Source organism: Myotis yumanensis, unplaced genomic scaffold (assembly GCF_028538775.1).
Source record: "Myotis yumanensis isolate MYYU_CA2020_CCGP unplaced genomic scaffold, mMyoYum1.0.hap1 SCAF_253, whole genome shotgun sequence".
Lineage (NCBI taxonomy): Eukaryota > Metazoa > Chordata > Mammalia > Chiroptera > Vespertilionidae > Myotis > Myotis yumanensis.
The window spans coordinates 6,417-28,490 of record NW_027224004.1 but is presented as its reverse complement, the minus strand read 5'-3'; the positions used below and the strand labels follow the sequence as shown (position 1 = coordinate 28,490).

The 22,074-nt window shown below is 50.4% G+C and overlaps 1 protein-coding gene and 2 non-coding genes across 3 annotated transcripts; 2 read left to right on the top strand and 1 right to left on the bottom strand.

Moving 5' to 3' along the window:
• Positions 1 to 1,709: 1,709 nt before the first annotated feature.
• LOC139001256 (fibronectin type III and SPRY domain-containing protein 2-like) lies at positions 1,710 to 16,625 on the top strand. The gene is made up of 12 exons (XM_070402968.1): positions 1,710 to 2,420; positions 2,560 to 2,655; positions 4,516 to 4,746; positions 6,130 to 6,152; positions 7,382 to 7,503; positions 8,741 to 8,896; positions 10,283 to 10,417; positions 11,317 to 11,467; positions 12,332 to 12,465; positions 14,603 to 14,735; positions 15,194 to 15,370; positions 16,107 to 16,625. Exons 1-12 carry the CDS (start codon positions 1,932 to 1,934, stop codon positions 16,357 to 16,359), a joined length of 2,100 nt encoding a protein of 699 aa, XP_070259069.1. The 5' UTR covers positions 1,710 to 1,931; the 3' UTR covers positions 16,360 to 16,625.
• LOC139001257 (U4 spliceosomal RNA) lies at positions 12,131 to 12,266 on the top strand. The gene has a single exon (XR_011469926.1). It is a non-coding gene; the product is annotated as a U4 spliceosomal RNA (small nuclear RNA).
• Positions 16,626 to 19,774: 3,149 nt separating the features above from the next.
• On the bottom strand, positions 19,775 to 19,901 carry LOC139001258 (small Cajal body-specific RNA 15). Its single transcript, XR_011469927.1, has one exon. It is a non-coding gene; the product is annotated as a small Cajal body-specific RNA 15 (non-coding RNA).
• Between the last annotated feature and the right edge of the window lie 2,173 nt (positions 19,902 to 22,074).

The following is a 22,074-nucleotide window of genomic DNA, read 5'->3' as shown; positions in this document are numbered from 1 at the left end:
TGTAAAGCTGATTTGAACCATTTTGTGACACAGTACAGCCAGCACTCTCCAGCAGGTTTCTGTAGCTGTGGTTCGGGAATTGCTCGTGGCTGCAGGGCTGAGTTCTGAAAAGATAGCAAAACTGTTTGTGCCCTTATGGGCTCACTTCTGGGGAGAGAATTCACAGCTTTCAGTAGATTCTCAGAGGCATCCATGACCCATAAAAAGATTAAAAAAAACATTTTTGGGGAGGACTTTTCTAATTAAAGCACACCTCCCATAGAAGACTTGCAAAAGTCCTCTTATGTTTAACTGTAGCTTATGACATAGAGTAGAAGCTATTTAGCCAATATAGTCATTATAGACTGTGATTAATTACTTCATTTCTCTAAGCCTCAGTATCATCATTTGTAAAATGCCAATTTATTATTAATGTTCCTTTTTCCCCCAAATTCTGAATATTTAGCTACGAAGCCATTGGATATAAAAGTTATGGCTAGGGGGAGAAAGTGCTAAACTGTATCTTAAAAATTATTTTTGCTTTTGTTATTTTCCTCCGAAAGCTATTTCATATATGTCATGTTGGAGTGGTTTAATAATATTAGTTTGTTTTTTCTTAAACCATTGGGTTTACCCCAGTATTTTAAAAGGGGCCTTAAGAGCTGGATTGTGATAATGGTTGCATAACTTGGGGGTATTTACTAAAAGATACTGAACTGTGCACTTAAAACAGGTAAATATTATGGCATGTAAATTATATTTCAATAGCCGAAACCGGTTTTGCTCAGTGGATAGAGCGTCGGCCTGTGGACTGAAGGGTCCCAGGTTCGATTCCGGTCAAGGGCATGTACCTGGGTTGTGGGCACATCCCCAGTAGGAGATGTGCAGGAAGCAGCTGATCGATGTTTCTCTCTCATCGATGTTTCTCTCTCATCGATGTTTCTAACTCTCTATCTCTCTCCCTTCCTCTCTGTAAAAAATCAATAAAATATATATTTTTTAAAAAATTATATTTCAATAAAATCAAATTTAAAAAAATATTAGGGAATAAGATAAATAGCTCATATAATTCCTAGTTTTATGTAGGAATATGTTGTTGATAAAATATTTGTGCAGGTTAGTTACCATAGTACAACAAGTATGGTGGATGGAAATTTAAGCCACTATCTGCACATCAGCTGTACCTGTTTGTGACATTCAGTTAAATAGGAAAAAGCCTGCTTCTCTCTCTTTTTTAATATATTTTATTGATTTTTTTACAGAGAGGAAGGGAGAGGGACAGGGAGTTAGAAACATCGATGAGAGAGAAACATCGATCAGCTGCCTCCCGCCCACCCCCCACTGGGGATGTGCCCAAATATTCTCTCATGCCCTTGACCGGAATCGAACCTGGGACCCTTCAGTCCACAGGCCGACGCTCTATCCACTGAGCCAAACCTGTTAGGGCTAAAAGCCCGCTTCTCTAAACAAAAGGGTCATTCTTTCTGTGTGCATGGATCAAGGGTCTTCAAATATTTTTTGCTTGTGCACACCCTTACAACATGTACATTATTCAAAAATCCTCCAGGAGAAAGCACACCCTTCTTTACAGATGGTTCAAAGTAAACCCACAACTGAGCTGTTCAGAAGATTTTTAAAAATTGTGAATGAGGTGAGCCCGATCTGATGACCACCTCCTGCATTGATCCTCTCAGAAACGAGTGTTTTCCTTTTCTCTGTGTTCTAGGACCCAGGGTATCCACTGCTCACGGTCCAGGAAGGATCCTTGTCGTGCAGAGGTGCTGCCCAGGGCTGCCAGGGCAACGGTGGAGAAAGCCAGAGAGAGGCCAGAAGGGGACAGGTCTTCTGCCCCAGACACTTCCGCTAGTATCCCCCAGGTCCCTATGACTCTGGAGACAGACTGTAGACCTTCCCGGAAGAACACAGTCGGCTGAGAAGTCATCCGAGCTGAAATGACCACTGAGCCAAGAGGGGCCGCAAGAGCTATGTCTCAGAGAGACCTCGAAGAGGAAGTGGATGAACTTGTCCATTTATATGGACTCGAAGATGATGATGAATTAGGGGACGAGTTTGTTAACGAAAACATGCCCAGGATAGAGGTTTCGGAATATCCTGCTTACATGGTGGCGGGGAGAGAACCAGCCGTGGAGCAGAGAGACTGGAGACTTACTGGAGAGGCAGCAGAGGCTGAAGACCTGAGCTTCGGAGGGTGGGGCTCTGAGAGCCAGTGCCAGGACCTGCGGGAGGCCTACAGGTACACACACGGCCGGGCCAGCGAGGAGTACGAGTGCTATGTCATCCCAGAGGAGGAGGACGAGGAGGAAGCTCCTGACGTCTTCTGTGTCACTTGCAAAACTCCAATAAGAGCGTTGGAGAAGGTTCTGGATGAGCACAAAGAGCACGAGGTGACCCCCCTCAGTAAAGCCCTGGAAAGCGCCAAGGTAAGCGGCTCTCGCTAGTTCTTCTTTCTCTTTCCATTGCATCTGCTCAAGTAATCAGGCCGGGAGTAACTCTCACGTGCCTTCCGTGAAAGGGGAGGAAGGATGTAGCATTGACGTCTTGCGGTCCTCTGTTTGATAGGATGAAATTCACAAAAACATGTACAGGCTGGAAAAGCAGATTATTGAGATGGAAAACTTTGCCAATCACCTGGAGGAGGTTTTCATCACGGTGGAGGTAAGAGCCCGCAGATGAGCCCGTCAGACACATGCTGCTTCGTCCAGCACCATCCGGGGCAGCAGCCGTGTCCAGTATGAAGTGGAGAATTGGTATTCTTAGTGCACGTGGTGTCACTTTCGCTCTGTCCCCTGCCCCCTGCCCTCCCCCAACCCCCTGGGCATATACCTCATGGAACCGATTAACCTGGCAGCATCCCCACAGAACTATAAGCTCTCGGTGAGGAGGCTGTGTCTTCTGCCTCTTTATCTCCAGTTTGACTACAAGGCGGAACTCTTGCATGCGCCAACCTTGACAAGGTTTTGCAGACCCCCATCCTGTCATTGATGAGTGTTCCTTTTCTCAGCTGGTACCCATTTCTCATAAGATCAGTAAGTTTCCGTGTCTGTCCCCACTCACTCACACAGCCCTGGGTGTGCCGCAGGTACGCAGTACAGATACCAGCTGTGGTGCCGTCCTGATGAGTAGACCAGGACTGAGGACCTGGGGCTTCCCTCTTTCCCTCCCTTCATGTGGATGCTCTACTTCGCTAATGCACCTCAGGCTGAACCAACAGGAGCACCTTGTATGAGTTAACAAAGCCCCAGGTCTATTTCTTTGAAGTTAGACCCTCTTCACCCCTAATCTTGAAAGGGAGGAGAGCTATTGCGCTAATGCCCCAAGGAAAGTACAGAGAAGGGGTAAGTCCTTCCCCTATAAGCACAGGCTGGTGGTGGGAAGGGTAAGAGTCCAGTAGGAGGGACAAAACTCCCTCCACTCCGAACGGCCAGCTCACTCTCAGATCAGCGTATCTGCACCTCAGGGGACTCAGCTCTTCCCTTTACATTCAGCACCGGGGAGGCCTCTACTGCTTTTCCCTCTCTTCTGCCATCGGAGCAAGTCTTATACACATAGTAGGTGCTCAATAAACAACCCCTGAATGATTGATCCTCTTCTTTGGAAATGTCCCGTTATCTGATGAGGATGGCATCAGTCAGAAGCCGCGGATCTCTCCTGGGGACGAGGGGTTGGTATGCTCTGGTCATTTCTCACCCGTTGTGCTCCAGGATAAGTACTGTCATGACCCTCCCTCACCTTCCTGCCTTTCCTCATCTGTTAGCACCATGTGGCCACAGCCCTTATTACCCTTTCCCTTCAAGCTTCTCTAGTTGATATGAAGATCTGTGGTCCTGGTATTTGTATAATCCAAGCACCAAAGAGTGGAGGTGAGGGTCCTGAGATGTCGAGAGCTCAGGAGGGAATCTCCCAGGGCAAACATCTCCTTCCTGAGGTCCAAGGTTCCAGTGGCAGGCTGACTCAGCACTGATGATCAATCGTCTTGGTTGGTTGTCATGGTGATGGGAGGTGGGGAAAACGTGGGTGGTTTGAGAGTGAGGAGGAGGATGGCAAAATGCTGCAGGAGAGAAAGCAGTGTTTTTGTTAGGATTATCCCTGCGGTTCTAGCTGGAGACTCCTGGTCCCAGCTCCCCCTGCATCCACCCAGCATCCTGGCAAGAGATAAGATGTCGGGGTGGGACTAAAACACCTCTAGGTAGCCCTAACCAGTTTGGTTCAGTGGATAGAGCGTCGGCCTGCGGACTGAAGTGTCCCAGGTTCGATTCCGGTCAAGGGCATGTACCTTGGTTGCGGGCACATCCCCAGTAGGGAGTGTGCAGGAGGCGGCTGATCGATGTTCCTCTCATCGATGTTTCTAACTCTCTGTCTCTCTCCCTTCCTCTCTGTAAAAAAATCAATAAAACATATTTAAAAAAAACTAAAAAATAAATAAAACATCTCTGTGTAGATACGTGTTTATGCCCCAGATGACTAGCTGACACACCTCTTGCACTGAAATGTTGACTGAGGCCCACTGTCCTGCAGGAGAATTTTGGAAGACAGGAACAGAACTTTGAGTCCCACTACAACGAGATCTTGGAAACACTTGCTCAGAAATACGAAGAGAAAATACAAGCTCTAGTGGAGAAAAAGAAAGAGAAGCTGGAGGCCTTGTATGGACAGCTGGTCAGCTGTGGAGAAAACCTGGACACCTGTAAGGAGCTCATGGAAACGGTAGAGGAGATCTGCCATGAGGAGAAGGTGGACTTCATAAAGGTCAGTCGGAAGCGAGAGGAAATAATGCGCTGACGTGACAGTTACGGCGGGAGCGGGTTCGGTGGCCCCTCTCTGCCAGGAGGGGTTGGAATCGACGTTTACGGTCAGCACCCGTTTGGTTCTCCAGGCTGTTCATGGCAGGGGGTTGTCACCCTCGAGCAGCCAGGTGGGCTCACACGCAGCTGTCCCCTTCCCTCCACCATGGCTCAGGTGACACAGGGCCCCTGTTCCCCTGTCCCGGCTGTCCCCCCATCTCCTCTTCCTTGGGCTGAGCCAGAGCAGTGCTCTGAGTTTCCTGGCCATCTCTTGGAGCTCTGGGAAGAAGGCTGTCTAGTTTTAAAAAGTCATCTCCAGCCCAAGCTAGTTTGGCTCAGTGGGTAGAGTGTTGGCCTATGGACCGGATACAATTCCAATTCCGGTCAAGGGCGTGTACCTTGGTTGCGGGCACATCCCCAGTGGAGGGTGTGCAGGAGGCAGCTGATTGATGTTTCTCTCTCATCGATGTTTCTAACTCTATCCTTCTCCCTTCCTCTCTGTAAAAAATCAATAAAATATATATTTTTTAAAAGTCAATGGAAAAATATCCTCAGGTTAGAATTAAAAAAACAAAACAAAGAAATAAAAAAGTCACCTCCACTGTCGCGGTCACAAGTACAACAATTATAAATCTTACCTCATAAACTCAGATGTGCCAAAAAAAAAAAAAGATCCATTTCTTAATTTCCTTGAAATCTAATTAAACCTGATGCCACGCCCCCTGCAGCTGGGCTGTGCGAATTTCCTCAGTCAGAGTCGGTCCCCTTCCTGACAGTTGTGTCCGGGATGTGGGGGAGGGGCCTTGGGCCTCTGGAGCTTCCTGTTGGTCACGAGTGACCTCCACGCTGACTAAGCCCATCGTGGTCCCTCAAAGCCCAGCAGCGCCTCCTTCCAGCCGTGCTTGGGCGAGGGCCCTGTGACGAGCTGGAAAGCTGGTTGGAAGGCACCTCTAGAGCCCTCAGTGCTCAGACCTGAACCCTCGCCCCACAATCCCACTGCATCTCGAGACATAATCCGGAAGGTGGGGAGAGAGACACGTGAGGCAGTCCTTCCCCCTGCTGTTTATGACGGAGAGAAATGGGAGGCAACCAGAATGTCCAACAGTAGAAGAACGGTGATGTACCCGATGCAGTTCCCATCCAGGGAACTGCTCTGCAGTCTTTCCAATCGATGGCCCAGGGACCGTTCGTAGCATGGAAAGTGCTTGCGTAACGTTAATGTGCAAAGGTCGTGTGGGAGGAACTGCACGGGCTGCGTTAGAGCGTGGGATATGGCTGGGTTTTTCTCTTTACTAATTTCCAGGTTTTTTAATACGTTTATATCGTCCCCTTTTCTCCTCCTTTTTAGGATGCTGTGGCTATGGCTGACAGGTAATGCTTTTGTTCTCACGTGTATTTTCTTCTTCTGTTCTTTGGTGGTTTACTCTCAGTCTCAGCTTTTGTGTGAACCCCTAAGGTTAAATAATAGCGCTGGCTTCATGTGGGGAGCCGCTGTAGGGTTAAACCTCGGACTGACCTGTTGGCAAAGTCACAAACAAGTCCCAGCTTAGAGGGCACAGTCCTCTTAGCATATTTAGGCTTGACCTTATGACGCCCCCTAGATCTTATCTGGGAAGCTAATGGGCTGAGGGAAGTGCAGCAAGAACAAAAACAAGTGAAACACACAAGAACAGTGTAACTATGGAAACCACTACCTTGTTTACCGCTGACTATAAAATAAAGGCTCAGCTCGCCTCGGGATCTTTCTCTGTGGCCTCAGCCAGGCACAGGAAGATCCAGGAGACTAAAGAGAGCTAGAGAGTTCTGAACGCTGTCTCCGTGTAAAACATTCTTCACCGACTCCGTCCACACCTTTGGGAACCCCTGGACCGCTGGGGCTGGACCCTGGCAGCTTCAGAACAACGGTGTGGGGTGACAGGGACCCTCTGGTACCGAACCTCAGAATCCCAGGGCTGGAAGGGAGTGTGTGGTGAGACCCAGCCAGCAGCCCCTGGAGGAGCTGCGATCCAGAGAGTCAGAGTCAGACAGGCGTTCACCCCGGCTCCCCCATGACCTGGGGTGTCCCAGTCTAGGACCCACCTTCCTCATACGGGTGGTTTTGTGGGAGTTCAATGGGGCAGTGTCTTAAAAACAACATGAACGACAAAGCTTAATAGTGTAAGAGTTAATAGCGTGAGTGCAGGCAAAAGGCAGATGTGGTTTCAGTTCTGCCCCTGCCACTCAAAGCCTGTGACTGCCAGGAAGCAGGTATAAGAAGACCCAGAGTCCCACTGCACGGTGGGCAAGCTGAGGGCATGTGGCCTGTGGAGAGGGATCCCCAGGGAGTCTGTATGTCTGGGGCTGCGGGTGGTGTGGGAGGGAGCTCCCGGGTCAGCACCGGAGGGGTCTTCAGAGGGTGTAGATCTGGGGCTTGGTGCGTGTCTCCCCTTCCCTTCCCCCTCGTGCATAGACCAGACCCTCCCATCCCCATTGGTGACCAGCTAGGTCAGCCATCAAAGCAGCAAAACCCTCTTCATGTGTTACTAGTGGCCCAGCACACTAAAGAGACACTGAGGAGGATGCCTCTCCCGTCTTACTAGCATGTCTTTTAATACCAACAGACTCAGGAAATTCCTGGAAACAAAAACCGACGTGGAAATCTCCGCACAGCCTGCCTTGGAGGACCAGACCTTGGACTTCTCTGACGTGGAGCAGCTGCTGGGCTCCATCAACACCATCCCAGGTGCTCATCTCCCCCGGGCGGGGCGTCCCAGCACGTCCGGGTTCCCTGAGCGTTGCGGTAGAAACGTGGATGGCTAGAAATAACATGAAGACTTAGAAAAGTATTACTCACCCCCTAGCTTCATGTTTTTGTCTTCATGGCTTGTAAGGGTGAGAACAGAGGCTGACCTCCCCAGGTCAGTGCCCACCCTCACTCTCCGAGTGCCAACACCTGGCTCAGGGAAGCCTCGAAGTAGTTTCCATCGTAGCGTGCCCCACTTCATCAACACCTTCACCAAACAAGGAGCCTGAGTTTTATTTCCGTAACCAGCATAGAGGTTACGAGATGAGCTTTGGAATCCTGTGGAGTGGGCAAGAAGCCCAAGCTTGCCACTTCCTAGCTGTGTAACCCTAGACAACTTACCTAACCACTCTGAGCCTTGGTTTCCTCGTCTGTAAAATGGGTGTGATAATGCCTCATGGGGACAGGGTGAGAATTAAATGAGGTCCTATATGTACAGCACGTCGCATGGTGCCAGGTAGCTCTCAAAACTATTACTTGTAATTACTTCTGAGACTAGTACTAGGATTCAGCTTTTTTGATGGCTCACCTTCCCTCCTTACCAACACCAGCAACATTGTGAACAATATTGTATATCTCCTTTTAGGTGTGTTTTTTACGCAGATTTTTTAAAGATAAAAATGGAGTCATTCTGCTTTGTAATCTGCTCTTCCTAGCAAAATAATTATGATGCATATTCTCTCTCAGTGATAAGGGATACATTTTTCTGCAACATCATCTTTGAAAACATGTTTGTTTTATTCTCAGCTGTTGGATGTTTCTAGGTTTTTCTGCCACCATAAACCGGAATACCAGCCCTCAGTCATAAGTCTCGGGGCCATTCTTAGACAGCAATGCTGAGTCCTGCTGTCCCGCCCCTCCGGGTGGTATGGAAGGGGCAGAGGACCACATGTAGGGCAGGACTTGAAGACCATACGCCAGCCTGAGTCCCTGTCACGACCCCTCCGCCCCGGGCTCGTGCGGGTTTGTCCAAGCAGGAAGGGACACGCTGGCTGTGGCCTGCAGCTCCTGGTCGGGAGGTTTGGCCTCCCATCCTTGTCCACTCTGGGCTCCCTCGCCCATTTCCTGAGCCCATGGGAGCCCATGGGGGGATCGGTAGTCCTCTGAAGGGGCCGCCCCACCCCATCTACTTAGGCCCCCTCATCAGTGTTGGTTTTCCTCCCTTCTCCTTTTCTAGCTCCTTCTGCCCCGGTGATAAACCCGCAGGCCCCCAACTCAGCCACGGGTTCCTCGGTCCGCGTCTGCTGGAGCTTGTACTCTGATGACACCGTGGAGAGCTACCAGCTGTCCTACCAGCCAGTGCGGGACGGCTCGCCTGGGACGGACCACGCAGGTGAGGCTCTGCCGGGAGCAGCCACGCTCCAGATGCTCCGCCCCCCAGAGGCCTGGCCCTGCCTTCCTGGCAGTCGGGGGAGGGGAGGAGATGAATCTGCTCACACAGCCCTGGAGCGGTAGCCATCTGGGAACTACCCAGAGGCTGTGATGCCGGCAGGTGAGCAGGTAGAAAGGGCTCTAAAGGCAAGTCGGGGCCTTACTGGGGGACCACGGGCCAGGCTGACGTGTCTGGAGGGCATCTGCACGGTGGGTCAGCATTGTCCTCGGGACAAGGCTCTGACTGCACTGTTTGTAGGACAGCCCTGGGCAAACTACAGCCCGAGGGCCGGACCCAGCCCATTTGAAATAAATAAAACTAAAAAAAAAAAAAGACCGTACCCTTTTATGTAATGATGTTTACTTTGAATTTATATTAGTTCACACAAACACTCCATCCATGCTTTTGTTCCGGCCCTCCGGTCCAGTTTAAGAGCCCATTGTGGCCCTCGAGTCAAAAAGTTTGCCCACCCCTGGTGTAGGAGGTGGGACACCCCTGCTGGAGGAGGCCCAGCTGGGCTGGCGGGTCCTAGCAGGGCCTGGCCTGTGAGGGTGGCTGGCTATCCTCGGAGCAGCCCTGTGTGGGAGAAACTGTAGACCCCCATTCGACTGTAGGCAGTTCTTTTTTTTTTTTTTAATATTTGTATTAATTACAGAGAGGAAGGGAGAGGGAGAGAGAGATAGAAACATCAATGATGAGAGACAATCATTGATCGGCTGCCTCCTGCACGTCCCCTACTGGTGATCGAGCCCACAACCCGGGCATGTGCCCTTGACCGGAATAGAACCTAGGACCCTTCAGTCCGCAGGCTGATGCTCTATCCACTGAGCCACACCGGCTAGGGCTGTGGGCAGCTCTTGATCCAGCCTCTTCCCAGGGAAATGGAACAGACTGATGTGGAGGGTTGGGTAGCTGCCTCCCCTGCACCCTCCCCCTGTAATAGACAAGCCATTTCCTGCTGAGCGGAGAGGGTCAGGCAACAGAGGAGGCCCCGCTAAGCATCTGAAGGAATCGGATCGGCCAGCCTGGCAGGGATTGTCCTATGTGCATGGGGTCAGAGTGAGAATGTGGGAAAGGGACTTGGAGACACCCATTTTGTGGATAAAGAAACTGAGACCCAGAGAGAAATGAGCCGTCCATGGAGACAGCATGAGTTATAGTGGCACCAGGATGAGAATCCGGCCCCCAGGCTCCTGCCCAGAGCTCTGGTCCTTGTGCAGGGGAGGGTCCTGAGTGCCGAAGGAGAGGAGGGTTCTGCGCAGGGACCAAGCAGTGATGAGGGAGGGCACAATGAATAGGAACCAATGGCCTGTTTTAGGGTTGAATTCTTTTTTCTTTTCTTTCCAGAGTCTACAGTGACCGTCAAGGAGACATACTGCTCAGTGGCAAACCTTGTGCCAAATACTCAGTATGAGTTTCGGGTCACAGCTCAGAACAGGGCTGGTCTCAGCCCCGCCAGCGAGTGCGCAGTGTACATGACAGGTACCGGAGCCCTTGTTCCTTCGAGGCACACGGGGGTCACGGCTTCCTTGGTGTGGCGGGATCTTGATTTCATTTGGATGGACGGGGGTAGCTGTGTATTTTTCTCCTTTTATCTAATACACCAAATCCACATGCCCGATACGGCAGGGACATTTCCTCGTAGTTGGTCTCAAAAGGTCAAAAAGCACTGCTTCGCCCTGACGGGTTTGGCTCAGTGGATAGAGCGTCAGCCTGCGGACTGAAGGGTCCCGGGTTCGATTCCGGTCAAGGGCCTGTACCTTGGTTGCGGGCACATCCCCAGTGGGGGGCGTACAGGAGGCAGCTGATCGATGTTCCTCTTATCGATGTTTCAAACACTCTATCCCTCTCCCTTTCCCTTCCTGTCTATAAAAAAATCAATAAAACATATATTTTTTTAAAAAATAAAAAGGAATTGCTGCTCTCAGTCATAGGGCCGGTTGAACCTCGCAGCCCTCCTCCAGTCCTTGTCCACCCAAAGGGATTGCTGGCGCCTGTTCCGGCTGCTGTAACAGAACTACAGACTGGCGGCTTAGAAACCCAGACTCTTACCTCTCACACTCTGGGATGGGAGTTCCCGTCCTGGCCATAGGCAGCTGTGTCCTCCGTGAGGAAAGGGACAAAGGAGCTCTTTTGTTCTCTTCTATAATAACCCCTCCAACCTCATGACAACCCCTCCCCCCAAGACTCCAGATGCCATCACACTGGGGAGGTTTCAGCACATGAATTTGCTGAAATTTACGCAGTCTACGGCACCTGGGTTGCTTTTCATTGTCCTGAATGTCCTGTGGAAAGTGTGGTTGTGATGCTGTCCGTGCTCTGGACCAGGCGACTGGGTGTGAACAGAACGGTGGTTCACCTCTCCCTTTCCTTGCGTTTAGCACCTTCTCCCCCCGTTATAAAGAGCAAAGAGGTGAGGAGCTGTGAGGAGGCTGCGCTGATTTGCTGGGAGTCTGGGAACCTGAATCCTGTGGACTCGTACACGGTGGAGCTGATCCAGGCGGAGACACCGGGAGCCTCGGGCGTGACTGAGTGAGTCCCGAGGGGCATTTGCTGGGGCACAAGAGGTCTCGCCCCTGACACAGCCCAGGAAATGTGAGGAGTCTGCAGAGGAGGTCAGAATTGGTGGCCCTCAGAATGTGCTTAGTGTTCGTGAGAAGTCGCAGGAATGCTTTACTGAAGCTGAACGATGAGCGAACGATAAGTGAATAAGTAGTTGAACCTCAGGTTTCCTTTTGTAGCCCAAAGGTTTACCATTCATTCATTCAACAAGTATACGGGCCTGGGTGGTGCCTGGGCCCTGCCCTTAAGGAGCTGGCAGTCCGGGGAGGGGGAGAGGGGGGACAGACAAGAAACAAAACAAATGCATGAAATGTTCTCTGATGAGAAAGGACTATAGTGAAACAGGAATGGGTGGGTGGAGGTGGGAAACGCCTCAGGATCCAGCGGATGTTTAAACTGAGACCTGAGGGAGGGGAGGGTCAGGGTCTGAGAACCATGGATGCCAGGACGCTCCTGGGAGGCAGCCACATGGCTCAGTGTGAGGTGGAGCTAAAACCCACCTTGCGGGTGGAAAAGGGAGCAGAGGACGGCACGAGGCAGACTCAGGTTAGAGTGCAGTGTACGGAGAACATGGTGTCCGTGGTGGGAGGCTGTGTGGGAACCAGGGGTTCCCTGGTTCGAAACGGGGGCCTGAGCTTTGCGCAGGGGCAGTATCGTAGCCAATGAGGTTTATCCGAGGCGCGGGTATTGCTAATTGAAACCTTTTCCCAGTACCCCGCATGACGACTTGGTAGTTGGCACTGGCAATTTTTGACGGTCTCTACGGAGACTAAGAAAAAAGAAAGAGGCCTGGTGCGTGGGCTCGCGGTGATGCGGCTCTGCTTCCTTGCCCAGGTCTGTTGTGGGCATCCCCACCTGCGAGTCCCTGGTGCAGCTGCAGCCCCGGCAGAGCTACACGATCTACGTGCGTGCCCTCAACGTGGGGGGCCCCAGCGCAAGAAGCGAGCCCGCCACGGTGCACACCACAGGTCTGTGCTCCCCCCCACGCCCCCCGCCACACTCTGGGGCCCTCAGTGGCCACATGGCAGACCCAATGCTGCTGAGACTTCACGGGAAAATAAACACAGCCTCACAGACGGGAACGCGCGGCAAGCCGGGCTGGGAGGGGCTCAGAGCCCCGCGGCCTCACCTTACAGGTGGGAGACTGAGGCCTGAGTCACACAGCAGTTTTTGCCTGAGCAAGAACTCCAGGATTCCCCCACGCCCCTCAGGTGGGCTGGAGCCTGTCACACTGGACCTGGGTGGCCCAGACACCTCCTGTCTCTCAGCCTGAACACCACCTGGGGTGGGTCTGTATGAAATTCCAGGAGAAGCCCTTTGCTGTGGTGCATCTCCCCACCCTCAGGCCCACTTAAACCTGGCCATCCACCTCCTCCCAGGCCCTCTCTGGCCCTGGTGGGTGCCCACATCCCCAAGTCCAGCCCCTCCCCCTTCTCACTTGCCATCATCATGTCGTCGAATTGTCACATCTCATGTCCAAGTCTTGAGTCAGCGGGACAGCCAGAACTGGAAACATTCTGGGCACGGCCGTCCCTCACTGCTGTGGCTCTGGGTGCTGCGCTTTGCACTCCTCCCGTCCCTCCCCGAGCAGGTCCAGCTCAGGCGGTTGGTCATGTGCCTGTGAGAAGCAGAAGCAGGGAGCCGGGACTCAGGAGACGGTGTTCCCTCCACCGGGATCTGTCACTGAGGGACACTGGGTCATTTTGTCCTCTTCTCGGTGCCAGGAGGAGAGGTCTGCGATTAGTCCCCACTTACAGTCCTCCCGTAGATGGGAAGACAAGTTAAGTGGCCGCCTGAGGTGAGAGGTGTCAGTGCCGGCTCAGGGCCCCGTGTTTTCATTCCTGTTGTGCTGGGGCCTCCTTGGCTTGGTGGGCCCCTTGGATTTCCTGCTCTGGGTTCCTGTTTTGAAATGTCAAACTCTGGCTGTTGCAGTAAAAGAGAGCAGAGTGAAGGGTACAGCCAGCTCTGATCATAAAGTTGTCTCTGAATTAATGAGTTCAAATAATTTTTTAAGAATATGTTTGTCGCCCTAGCTGGTTTGGCTCTGGATAGAGCATTGGCCCATGGACTAAAAGAATATGTTTGTGAAAAATTCAAAAGAACATGAGTCAGCAAAAAACACGGGTGCTTGTTTGAGGCTAGGGAGCAGGCTGTGAGGCCACGTGCGTGTCAGCTGCTGGGAGGGCGTCTGCCTGCTTCTCGCCAGTCAGCTCAGATGGCAGGTGAACGTTCCCAGCGGCATTGAATTGTGAAAGTAACTGTGGACAGCTTCATGGCTGATGCTTGAACTGGGGTTTGAGATGATGAGAGCTGATAGGATGAGATGTTAAGGAAAGAATTCGGCTGAGACGGTAATGGAGAATGAGCTGGGCTGGCTCTGGGAGGGGTGGGAAGAGCCACCCGGCCAGTGCCCCGTGCAGAGCTCGGCACCCAGAGCCACAGCAGCGCAGGCACGGCAGATGGACAGGATGTCCCTAAGTAATGGATGTGTGTACTAAATAGTTTTTTATGAAATCTATTCTGTACCCCTTCTTGATGAGCTTCGTTTTCGCTTTGACTTGGGGGTGGCTATACGGAACCCCGCTGTTGTATTTGAAAGTTGGGTGTTGAATTTTGCTGACCTTTGTCCAACTGATCATTAAAAGTGCCCCCAATTCCTGTCTCCCTGTGGGTGAGAGATGCCCGTCCACACCCAGCATCCTCCGGAATCCGAGGGGCTCGGGGGTCAACCTTGAGTACCAGCATCTGCCAGCTGATTTCTTAACCGCCTTTGCCTCAGTTTTCATATCTACAAATGGAAGTAACACCTGTTTTGAAGGGTAATTGTGGGGATTGAATGGGAGGAGACGTGCCAAGTGCTTAGCTGAGTCACCGCCCAATACCTGGGCACTGCCATCCCCACTATGAGACTGGCGCACGACCTACTGCGCTAACGGGCACCTCTGCCGTCCCCACTAGCACAAGGGTTATCACGGGAGGTCCAGGCGGAGGGAACACTCAGGAAGCTAAGGGCGCAATGTGCAGAGCTCCCTGGGCCCGTGTGGCGGCAATGCGGAGAAAGGAGTGACTGGCTGCTGATACCCACCTGGGTTTGCTCCCCTACAGGCAGCTACTTCCGCCTGAACGAGCACACCTGCCATCCCTGGCTGACGATTTCTGAAGACGGGCTGACAGCTGTCCGGAGCGAGAGGAAGACCCCCACAAGGGAGCCGCCCCCCAGCAGCACCCGCTTTACGAGGTAGGTCTCGTTTCCACCGCTCACTAGAGTGTTCTGTGTACCTCCCTAATATACGCTGTTATTCAGTAAAATCGGATTAAGACAGATGCAGCTTTGAAGGGGGAAAGAAATCCCAGAAATAGGGGCCAGGGGCCTGGTGGTGAGGAGAGGCTGGTGGGGGCAGAAGGGACCTGTCGTGGCCTCTGAGGTCCTGCCCTAGGCTGCGGGACCTGGAGGAGGCAGCCCACCAAGCCCTGGCACGGGGGTCACGCTGCCAGGCCGCCGTGGGAGGAAGAAACCACCTCTAGCATCAGTCAGGCGAGCCTGGAGAGCTCAGGGTGTGCCACCTTACAGGGGAGGTGCTCACACGGCCTGCACTCGTATAGACCACCTGCTGGCTGACTCAGCAGTCAGTGCCACTCACCTGCACAGCCAGGCCTGGTCACCTCAATCACAAGTATTTCCACTTTCTAAACCAGGTGCGTCGCGGTCATGGGAAACCTGATTCCGGTCCGAGGGCGCCACTACTGGGAGGTGGAGGTGGACGAGCGGTCGGACTACACGGTGGGTGTGGCCTTTGAAGACGTCCCTAAGCAGGAAGACCTGGGCGCTAACTGCCTGTCCTGGTGCATGAGGCACACGTGGGCGTCACCAAGGTAAAGCATTCTGGGTACCCGAGACCGGCATTGGCTTTTGAACGAATAGAGGGAGAGGTTTTCCCACACGGAGTAAGGCCTACAGTGCGTGTTATAAAACAGCCTTAGACATTTCAGGGCTCGCTGCCAGCCCTCTGACACGTCTGGGTTGTATTCTCAGTGTTCCTGCCAGTTGCGTGGACCAGCATGTTGGCACACAGAGCTCTTCAGACGTCTGCGGGTGGCAGGGCTAGGGGATCCCTGTGGCTGGTCTTGGTTTCAGCCGGTTTCAAAGCACATAGGATACGGCTGGAGCCGTGTCACACTGACCGGTGACAGGCCCCCGGATGCCCTCTGTTTGAGTTTTAGAATTGGGTGCCTTAGAGCACTTGTGCAGAGTGTACCAAAGGCCACGACATTCCCTGTTTCCAATCTCCTTATTACAAAGGAGTTTGAACCTCAAAACCCAACAGTTTAAAACATGTGCTATATCTGTACAAATGTGGGTGCAATGTGAGCTTATAATACTGTACGTAAGTTTCTTAGGTTAAGAGGTAGCTCAAAAACAAAGTTTAAAATGTATGTTACTTAGAACTAATTTTAGAAAAGATAGAATAGTTGTAGAAATGGCTTGTTACCTTGGTAGTCTTTAATAAAAAAATAAAACATAATCATAGGAGTATTTAAACAAAGCTGTATAAAATGTTCTGAAAACAACCCACCTACAGAATTTCTGAAAATGTGTTATGTATTTTAGACATAAGTATGAATTTCTGCACAACAAGATGACTCCAGATATAAGAATCACAGTTTCCCCAAAGAAGATTGGCATTCTGTTAGACTATGAAAACTCAAAATTATCATTTTTCAACGTGGACATTTCTCAGCATCTATACACATTTAGTTGTCAGCTTCACCAGTTTGTGCATCCCTGTTTTTCTTTGGAAAAGCCTGGGTGTCTGAAGATACACAACGGCATTTCAGTGCCAAAGCACGTCTCTTTCTACTAGACCATGCTGGTGCCCTGCTCTCTGTCTTCTGTACCCACCCTCCCTCAGCCACTCCCGCCTCAGCAGTCAAGCACCATGCACCCAGCAGCACAGCTTGGACTCGTGTTGTTACCTGGCAGCCTGGTGTGCTGGCACGCGCTTCCCTGACCTGGGTTTTGCCCTGTGACCTGTGTGATGCTATTAGTCATGACCAGGCCTGGCTGTAAAGTGAGGGCTCAGACTAAATAAACTCAGCAGTTCTTTAGCTTGTCAACTTGTGTTGGTCTGTGTTCATGCAAAGTATCTGAGTCTCTAAGGGCTACAGAGCTTGGGGGTTTGGGGGAGAGATGCAGGAGTGTCAGGGGCTACAGCATCCCCAGCTCACTCGTGACATTTCATTAGCCAAGAACAGACCTGAGAAGGCAAGTGTCCACGGAGAACTGGAAGCCGTGTGTCCTCTCCTGTTTTCCCAGTAGTTAGCACTGTGATGCAGTTTCTCCAAACTACACTCTTTATTTCCTTATTTTTTTATTTTTTAATATATTTTTTTATTCAGAGAGGAAGGGAGAGGAAGAGGGAGAGAAACATCGATGAATCATTGATCAGCTGCCTCCTGCATGCCCCCTACTGGGGATCGAGCCTGCAACCGGGCATGTGCCCTTGACTGGAATCGGACCTGGGACTCTTCATTCTGCAGGCCAACACTCTATCCATTGAGCCAAACCGGCCAGGGCTATTTTTTAAAATATATATATATATTTTTATTGATTTCAGAGAGGAAGGGAGAGGGAGAGATAGATAGAAACATCAATGATGAGAGAATCATTGATCAGCTGCCTCCTGTATGACCCCTACTGGGGATCGAGCCCGCAACCCAGGCATGGGCCCTGACCAGGAATCGAACTGTATCCTCCTGATTCATAGGTCGACGCTCAACCAGAGCCACACCAGCCATGCAAACTTACATTCTTTATAACACCCTGCTCCTCCTTCATAGCACTTACCCCATTCTAATCGTGAAATGACCTCTTGTATCACAGACACCTGCACATGAATGTGCTGCTTTCACTGTGTTATTGGGGTGGGGGAATAGATTGCTTTTAGTTGTCAGCTTCACCAATTTGTGCATCCCTGTAAAAAATAGAGTGGTTGTAACTAATTCTGGGAGTGTCCCTTAATGTAAAGAGAACCAGATTGGAAATCAAGGCCTAGGTGTGACTGCTACTTTGTAGCTCCTTTGCTTTCGAACCCTAGAAAAGTCACTTATTCTTCCAGAGCATCTGTTTCCCTTTAAACAAAAAAAATAATAATACATTCTTGTCTCAGAGGATTGGGAGGTTTCATGACAAATGTGAGAGTGCACAGCCGTGTATGGCGTACAGCAAATGTTCTTAAAAGAGAACATCAGCCCAACGGGCAAAGCTGAGCCTGGGGGCAGAGTGGTCCCCAGCCAGCGGCTCTGGGGCACTCTGCCTCGCTGCTCTCATGCCGCTCTCTGACCTCAGTGCCCGGCCCCACTGGCTGCACTCCTGGCTCTCCAGTTCTGGTTTCCAGTTGCCACTGAAAGCTTTGCACACACAGCATTTTCAAGCTTACGGGTCAAGATGCAGAGTAGATGATTCTTTCTGTGAAGCAATTCTCAGAAGCAATTTAGTGCCCCATGGATGCCTCTCTGAACGACAGTCCCTCACCTCATCACTTAATATTTTGTGTTAACTTAAAAATCTTTCACTCTAAAACATTTGTGTTTTCTAGCACGCTCAAAGTCGGACACAATGAACACCTCTCATCTCCTGTCTCAACTCTGCCTCTTGTTATAAACAGCAGCTCAGATTCCTGAATTAACAATTCACCTTTACACACACACACACACACCTGCCCTGGATCACTACCTTGAAACATGCACAGTACAGCCCATATAAGCACAAAGATGCTTCAAACTGTCAACAATTTTAACTAGTGGCCCAGTGCATGAATTTGTACACATTGAAAGGAAATTAATTAGAAGGTGGCCAGTGGGGCAGGGCGAGATGGGCCGGACACACCCTGGAGCCAACCTCCTGTGGCCGGTGGTCCCACTGGCCGTACCTGGGGCTGCGCCACGGCTAAGGGCATCTGAGAAGTGAGCGGGGTCCCTCTAGCAGGTGGGGTCCCTTGGCCTGGCCTGTAGGGATCAGGCCAAAACCAGCTCTCCGACATCCCCTGAGAGGTCCTGGAGTACGAGAGGGCACTCTGCAAAGTTGCTGTTGCTCGGCAGCTCCTACATTGAGCGTCTGCCCCCTGGTGGTCAGTGCGCATCATACCTACCGGTCGCTTAGCCTTTTATATATATAGATTATATGTATACTGAAAAATGTTCTCATCTACTGCAACAGGAACTATGGAGTAGGAAGTAGGATATCACAGATAAGGTCAGGTTGAATTCAGGGTTCTTGTAGGCTTTATGGTGTACTTCGCAAACAATATGAACATGGTTAAAATGGATAAAAACTTGACACCTAGAGGTTAGTAAAATTTTATTTGACCAAGAATAAAACCATCTACAAGTGGCTTTGACATTTAAAATCCATTTAATTTAAGCATCATAGTTATTTACCATAAAGAATTTTTGTTTAAACTGTTTCTCATCTTCTACAAGAAGAAAAATTAAGTCTAGGACAGAAGCAAATAAAACTTTTGTTTCTTGTAAAATATTCCAATTCCTTAAAATGCCAGAAATCATCTGCTGAAACTAAACTTCAACAAGGACAGGATTTACCTCAAGGCCATGTTCACCTGCAACCTGTTAAAAAAAAAAAAAAAGATTAAAAAAATGCCAGACCACTGTAGCCACAATTCCTGACACTGGGTAGTTAAAATAAAAGACATCAAAATCTACCACTTTATAACTCCTGAGTAGTTATTAACATAAGCTTTGGCTTCCATCAACAAAAGGGAAAGAGAATATGTGGAAAAAAGCACAGAATCTTGGTATAAACTAACATGGACTTAGTGATTCAGAATACTCAGAATGTAAGTATCACCCTTACTACGTGGGATTGGAAAGTTAGTGAGACTTGGCATATAAAATGACATCCGTTTCCGGTATAATGAAACTGCCTTTCATTTGGAAAAGTGTATGCTTAATAATGACTTCCTGCAGGTTCAAATGGTATGTAATCACTCATACACATCCAATAAACTATTTCTGAAGCAGAGCAACTGCATGGGCATGTGGGTCTCTATCCAGGGAGGTTTAGCTACCAGAAAACTTCCTGGACCCACTCAATACTACATTACGGGAAAGGTCCTCTCCCCCTTTCTTAAACGTCTCCAATTTCTGATCTCTTCCTATCAATGAGTACAGTAGATTCTCCTGGGTTCCCCCCGTCTTCCACCCTTTCTAAGCTACAACTTACCATTGCTATTTATAGTATGACCATGGAAAGTGCATAATTGCTGTTGGTAGATCAGTAGGTCTCAACTTTACTTTGCAAACAAGACCTGTTCTATCTACCTTTTAATGTAGGAGGCTGAAAGCCGAGTCAGCTTGACTTCAAGGACTCTGTTTTCTTAGTCTCCAGAAGAACACGACCCAGTCCAGCTTTTAAAACACTGTCCTAGCCCTAACCGGTTTGGCTCAGTGGATAGAGCGTCGGCCTGCAGACTCAAGGGTCCCAGGTTCGATTCCGGTCAAGGGCATGTACCTTGGTTGCGGGCACATCCCCAGTAGGGAGTGTGCAGGAGGCAGCTGATCGGTGTTTCTCTCTCATCAATGTTTCTAACTCTCTGTCCCTCTCCCTTCCTCTTTGTAAAAAATCAATAAAATATATTTTAAAAATAAATAAATAAAACACTGTCCTAGCATGTTAGGATTTTAATGGAATGGCCATCTATCCTTTTCAAGCTTACTTAAGAGACCTGAACTCTCATATATACCTGCTTCCCTGCAATCAGTGGTTAATGAATCTAAATGCAAGATAAAGAATTTAGGATTTGGAAAGACAACTCCAGCCAGGCAGCATCTTTTCCTTGTAGTATGAACTTGGACTCTAATCTTGCTGCCCCTCATGCTCATTCCTAAGCCTAGATGTGAGACTCTCCTTTGAAAGGAGCGTAGGAGATGCTGTTAGCTTCAAACAGACTGGATTGGAGGCAAGAATATAATGCATCCACCGGGAAATATAATGCATCCACCAAACAAAATTGAGGTTTCCCCAGTGTGCTTTTTAATATATGTATTATTGATTTCAGAGAGGAAGGGAAAGGGAGAGAGAGCTAGAAACATCAATGATGAGAATTATTGATGGGCTGCCTCCTGCACGCCCTCTACTGGGGATCGAGTCCACAACCCAGGCAAGTGCCCGTGATTGAAATCGAACCAGGGACCCTTCAATCCACAGGGTGACGCTCTATCCACTGAGCCAAACCAGCTAGGGCTCCAGTGTGCTTTAAAAAAAAAAAAATATATATATATATATATATATATATATATATATATATATATATATGTGTGTGTGTGTGTGTGTGTGTGTTTTATTGATTTCAGCGAGGAAAGGAGAGGGAGAGAGATAGAAACGTCAATGATGAGAGAGAATCTGGGATCAGCTGCCTCCTGCACACCCCACACTAGGGATCGAGCCCGCAACCCGGGCATGTGCCCTGACCGGGAATCGAACCGTGACCTCCTAGTTCAAAGGTCAACAAGCCATGCCAGCCAGGCACCCCGAGTGCTTTCTAACAAAGCAGGAACTTGGTTTTTAGAGACGGATTTTACTGATTATAAACATTACTTCTTTGTAAACCTGTTCTACCACTCCACCCCTGAGAAAGATTCCTACCCTTGCTCTTCCTTTCCATCCAGTTAAGGGGGGAGAGGGACGGTGAGATTTAAAAAAAGAAGAAGAAGAACAAGAGAAGCACTATCCAAAAGTAAGAATAGCGCTATGGAGAAAGGTATAAGATATCTGACATCGTCTTAAACCAGCCACAGGCTCCCTAGGCACCAAGAATGGACCTCCTCTTCCTCGTCCAAATTAATGCGACAGATGCTGATGCCTCCAGAAGTCACAGGTTCAGAACATCTGGGTCCCTACGGCCCCCCTCCCCCACCCCCACTCCGTCACATCCCTTACGCGACACAGGGTATCCCCGACACGAAGCTCATCTACTGAACTTTTAAAATTAAACTTTACTCTGTGTACTTCTCCCTTCCACGCCTCTCCCCACCACCGCTACCGGCTCGTTTCTCAGAAGAGGGCGAGACAGCTGAGCACCATGAGTTAGGATGAGTTAGGACGCTCGCTGGTGTCGCCAACCCCTCCCCTAAACTCGGGGTCCCCGCCGCACCCCCTGAAACCCGCCCGCCTACGAGGACGCCGCTGTCACCCGCCCCGCCGAGTGGCCAGAGAGCGGCCTTGCTCTACGCGACAGATGCAGGCAGCCCTCCGGCATCTGACCTCCATCACAAGCCCTGTTTCTTCACCGCCGGAAAGAGTCCTTCCCCGCTTCCGGGGCGTGGAGAGGAAGTCCCGCCCCACGCAACTGCGTGATGACGTAGAGGACCGAGGCGGCGCGCGGGCTTAGACGGAGTGAGGCGGAGCGCTCTTCCTGAGGTCGGGCAGTGTCACCTACGGGGCTCGGGCAGAGGGACAGCGGACAGGAGGTCATGTTGCTGGGTGCGAGGCGTGGGGAGAGGGCCCGGAGCCCTTCAGCGGGGCCCGGCAGGGCGACTTGGAGGCTCCATCGCCTCAAAAC

Bases quoted from the DNA above. Each gene is read 5' to 3' on its own strand.
- LOC139001256 (XM_070402968.1), top strand. From the start codon at position 1,932: ATGACCACTGAGCCAAGAGGGGCCGCAAGAGCTATGTCTCAGAGAGAC. The intron at 2,421-2,559 runs GTAAGCGGCTCT...TCTGTTTGATAG, and splicing joins AAGCCCTGGAAAGCGCCAAG to GATGAAATTCACAAAAACAT. The intron at 7,504-8,740 runs GTGCTCATCTCC...CTCCTTTTCTAG, and splicing joins CTCCATCAACACCATCCCAG to CTCCTTCTGCCCCGGTGATA.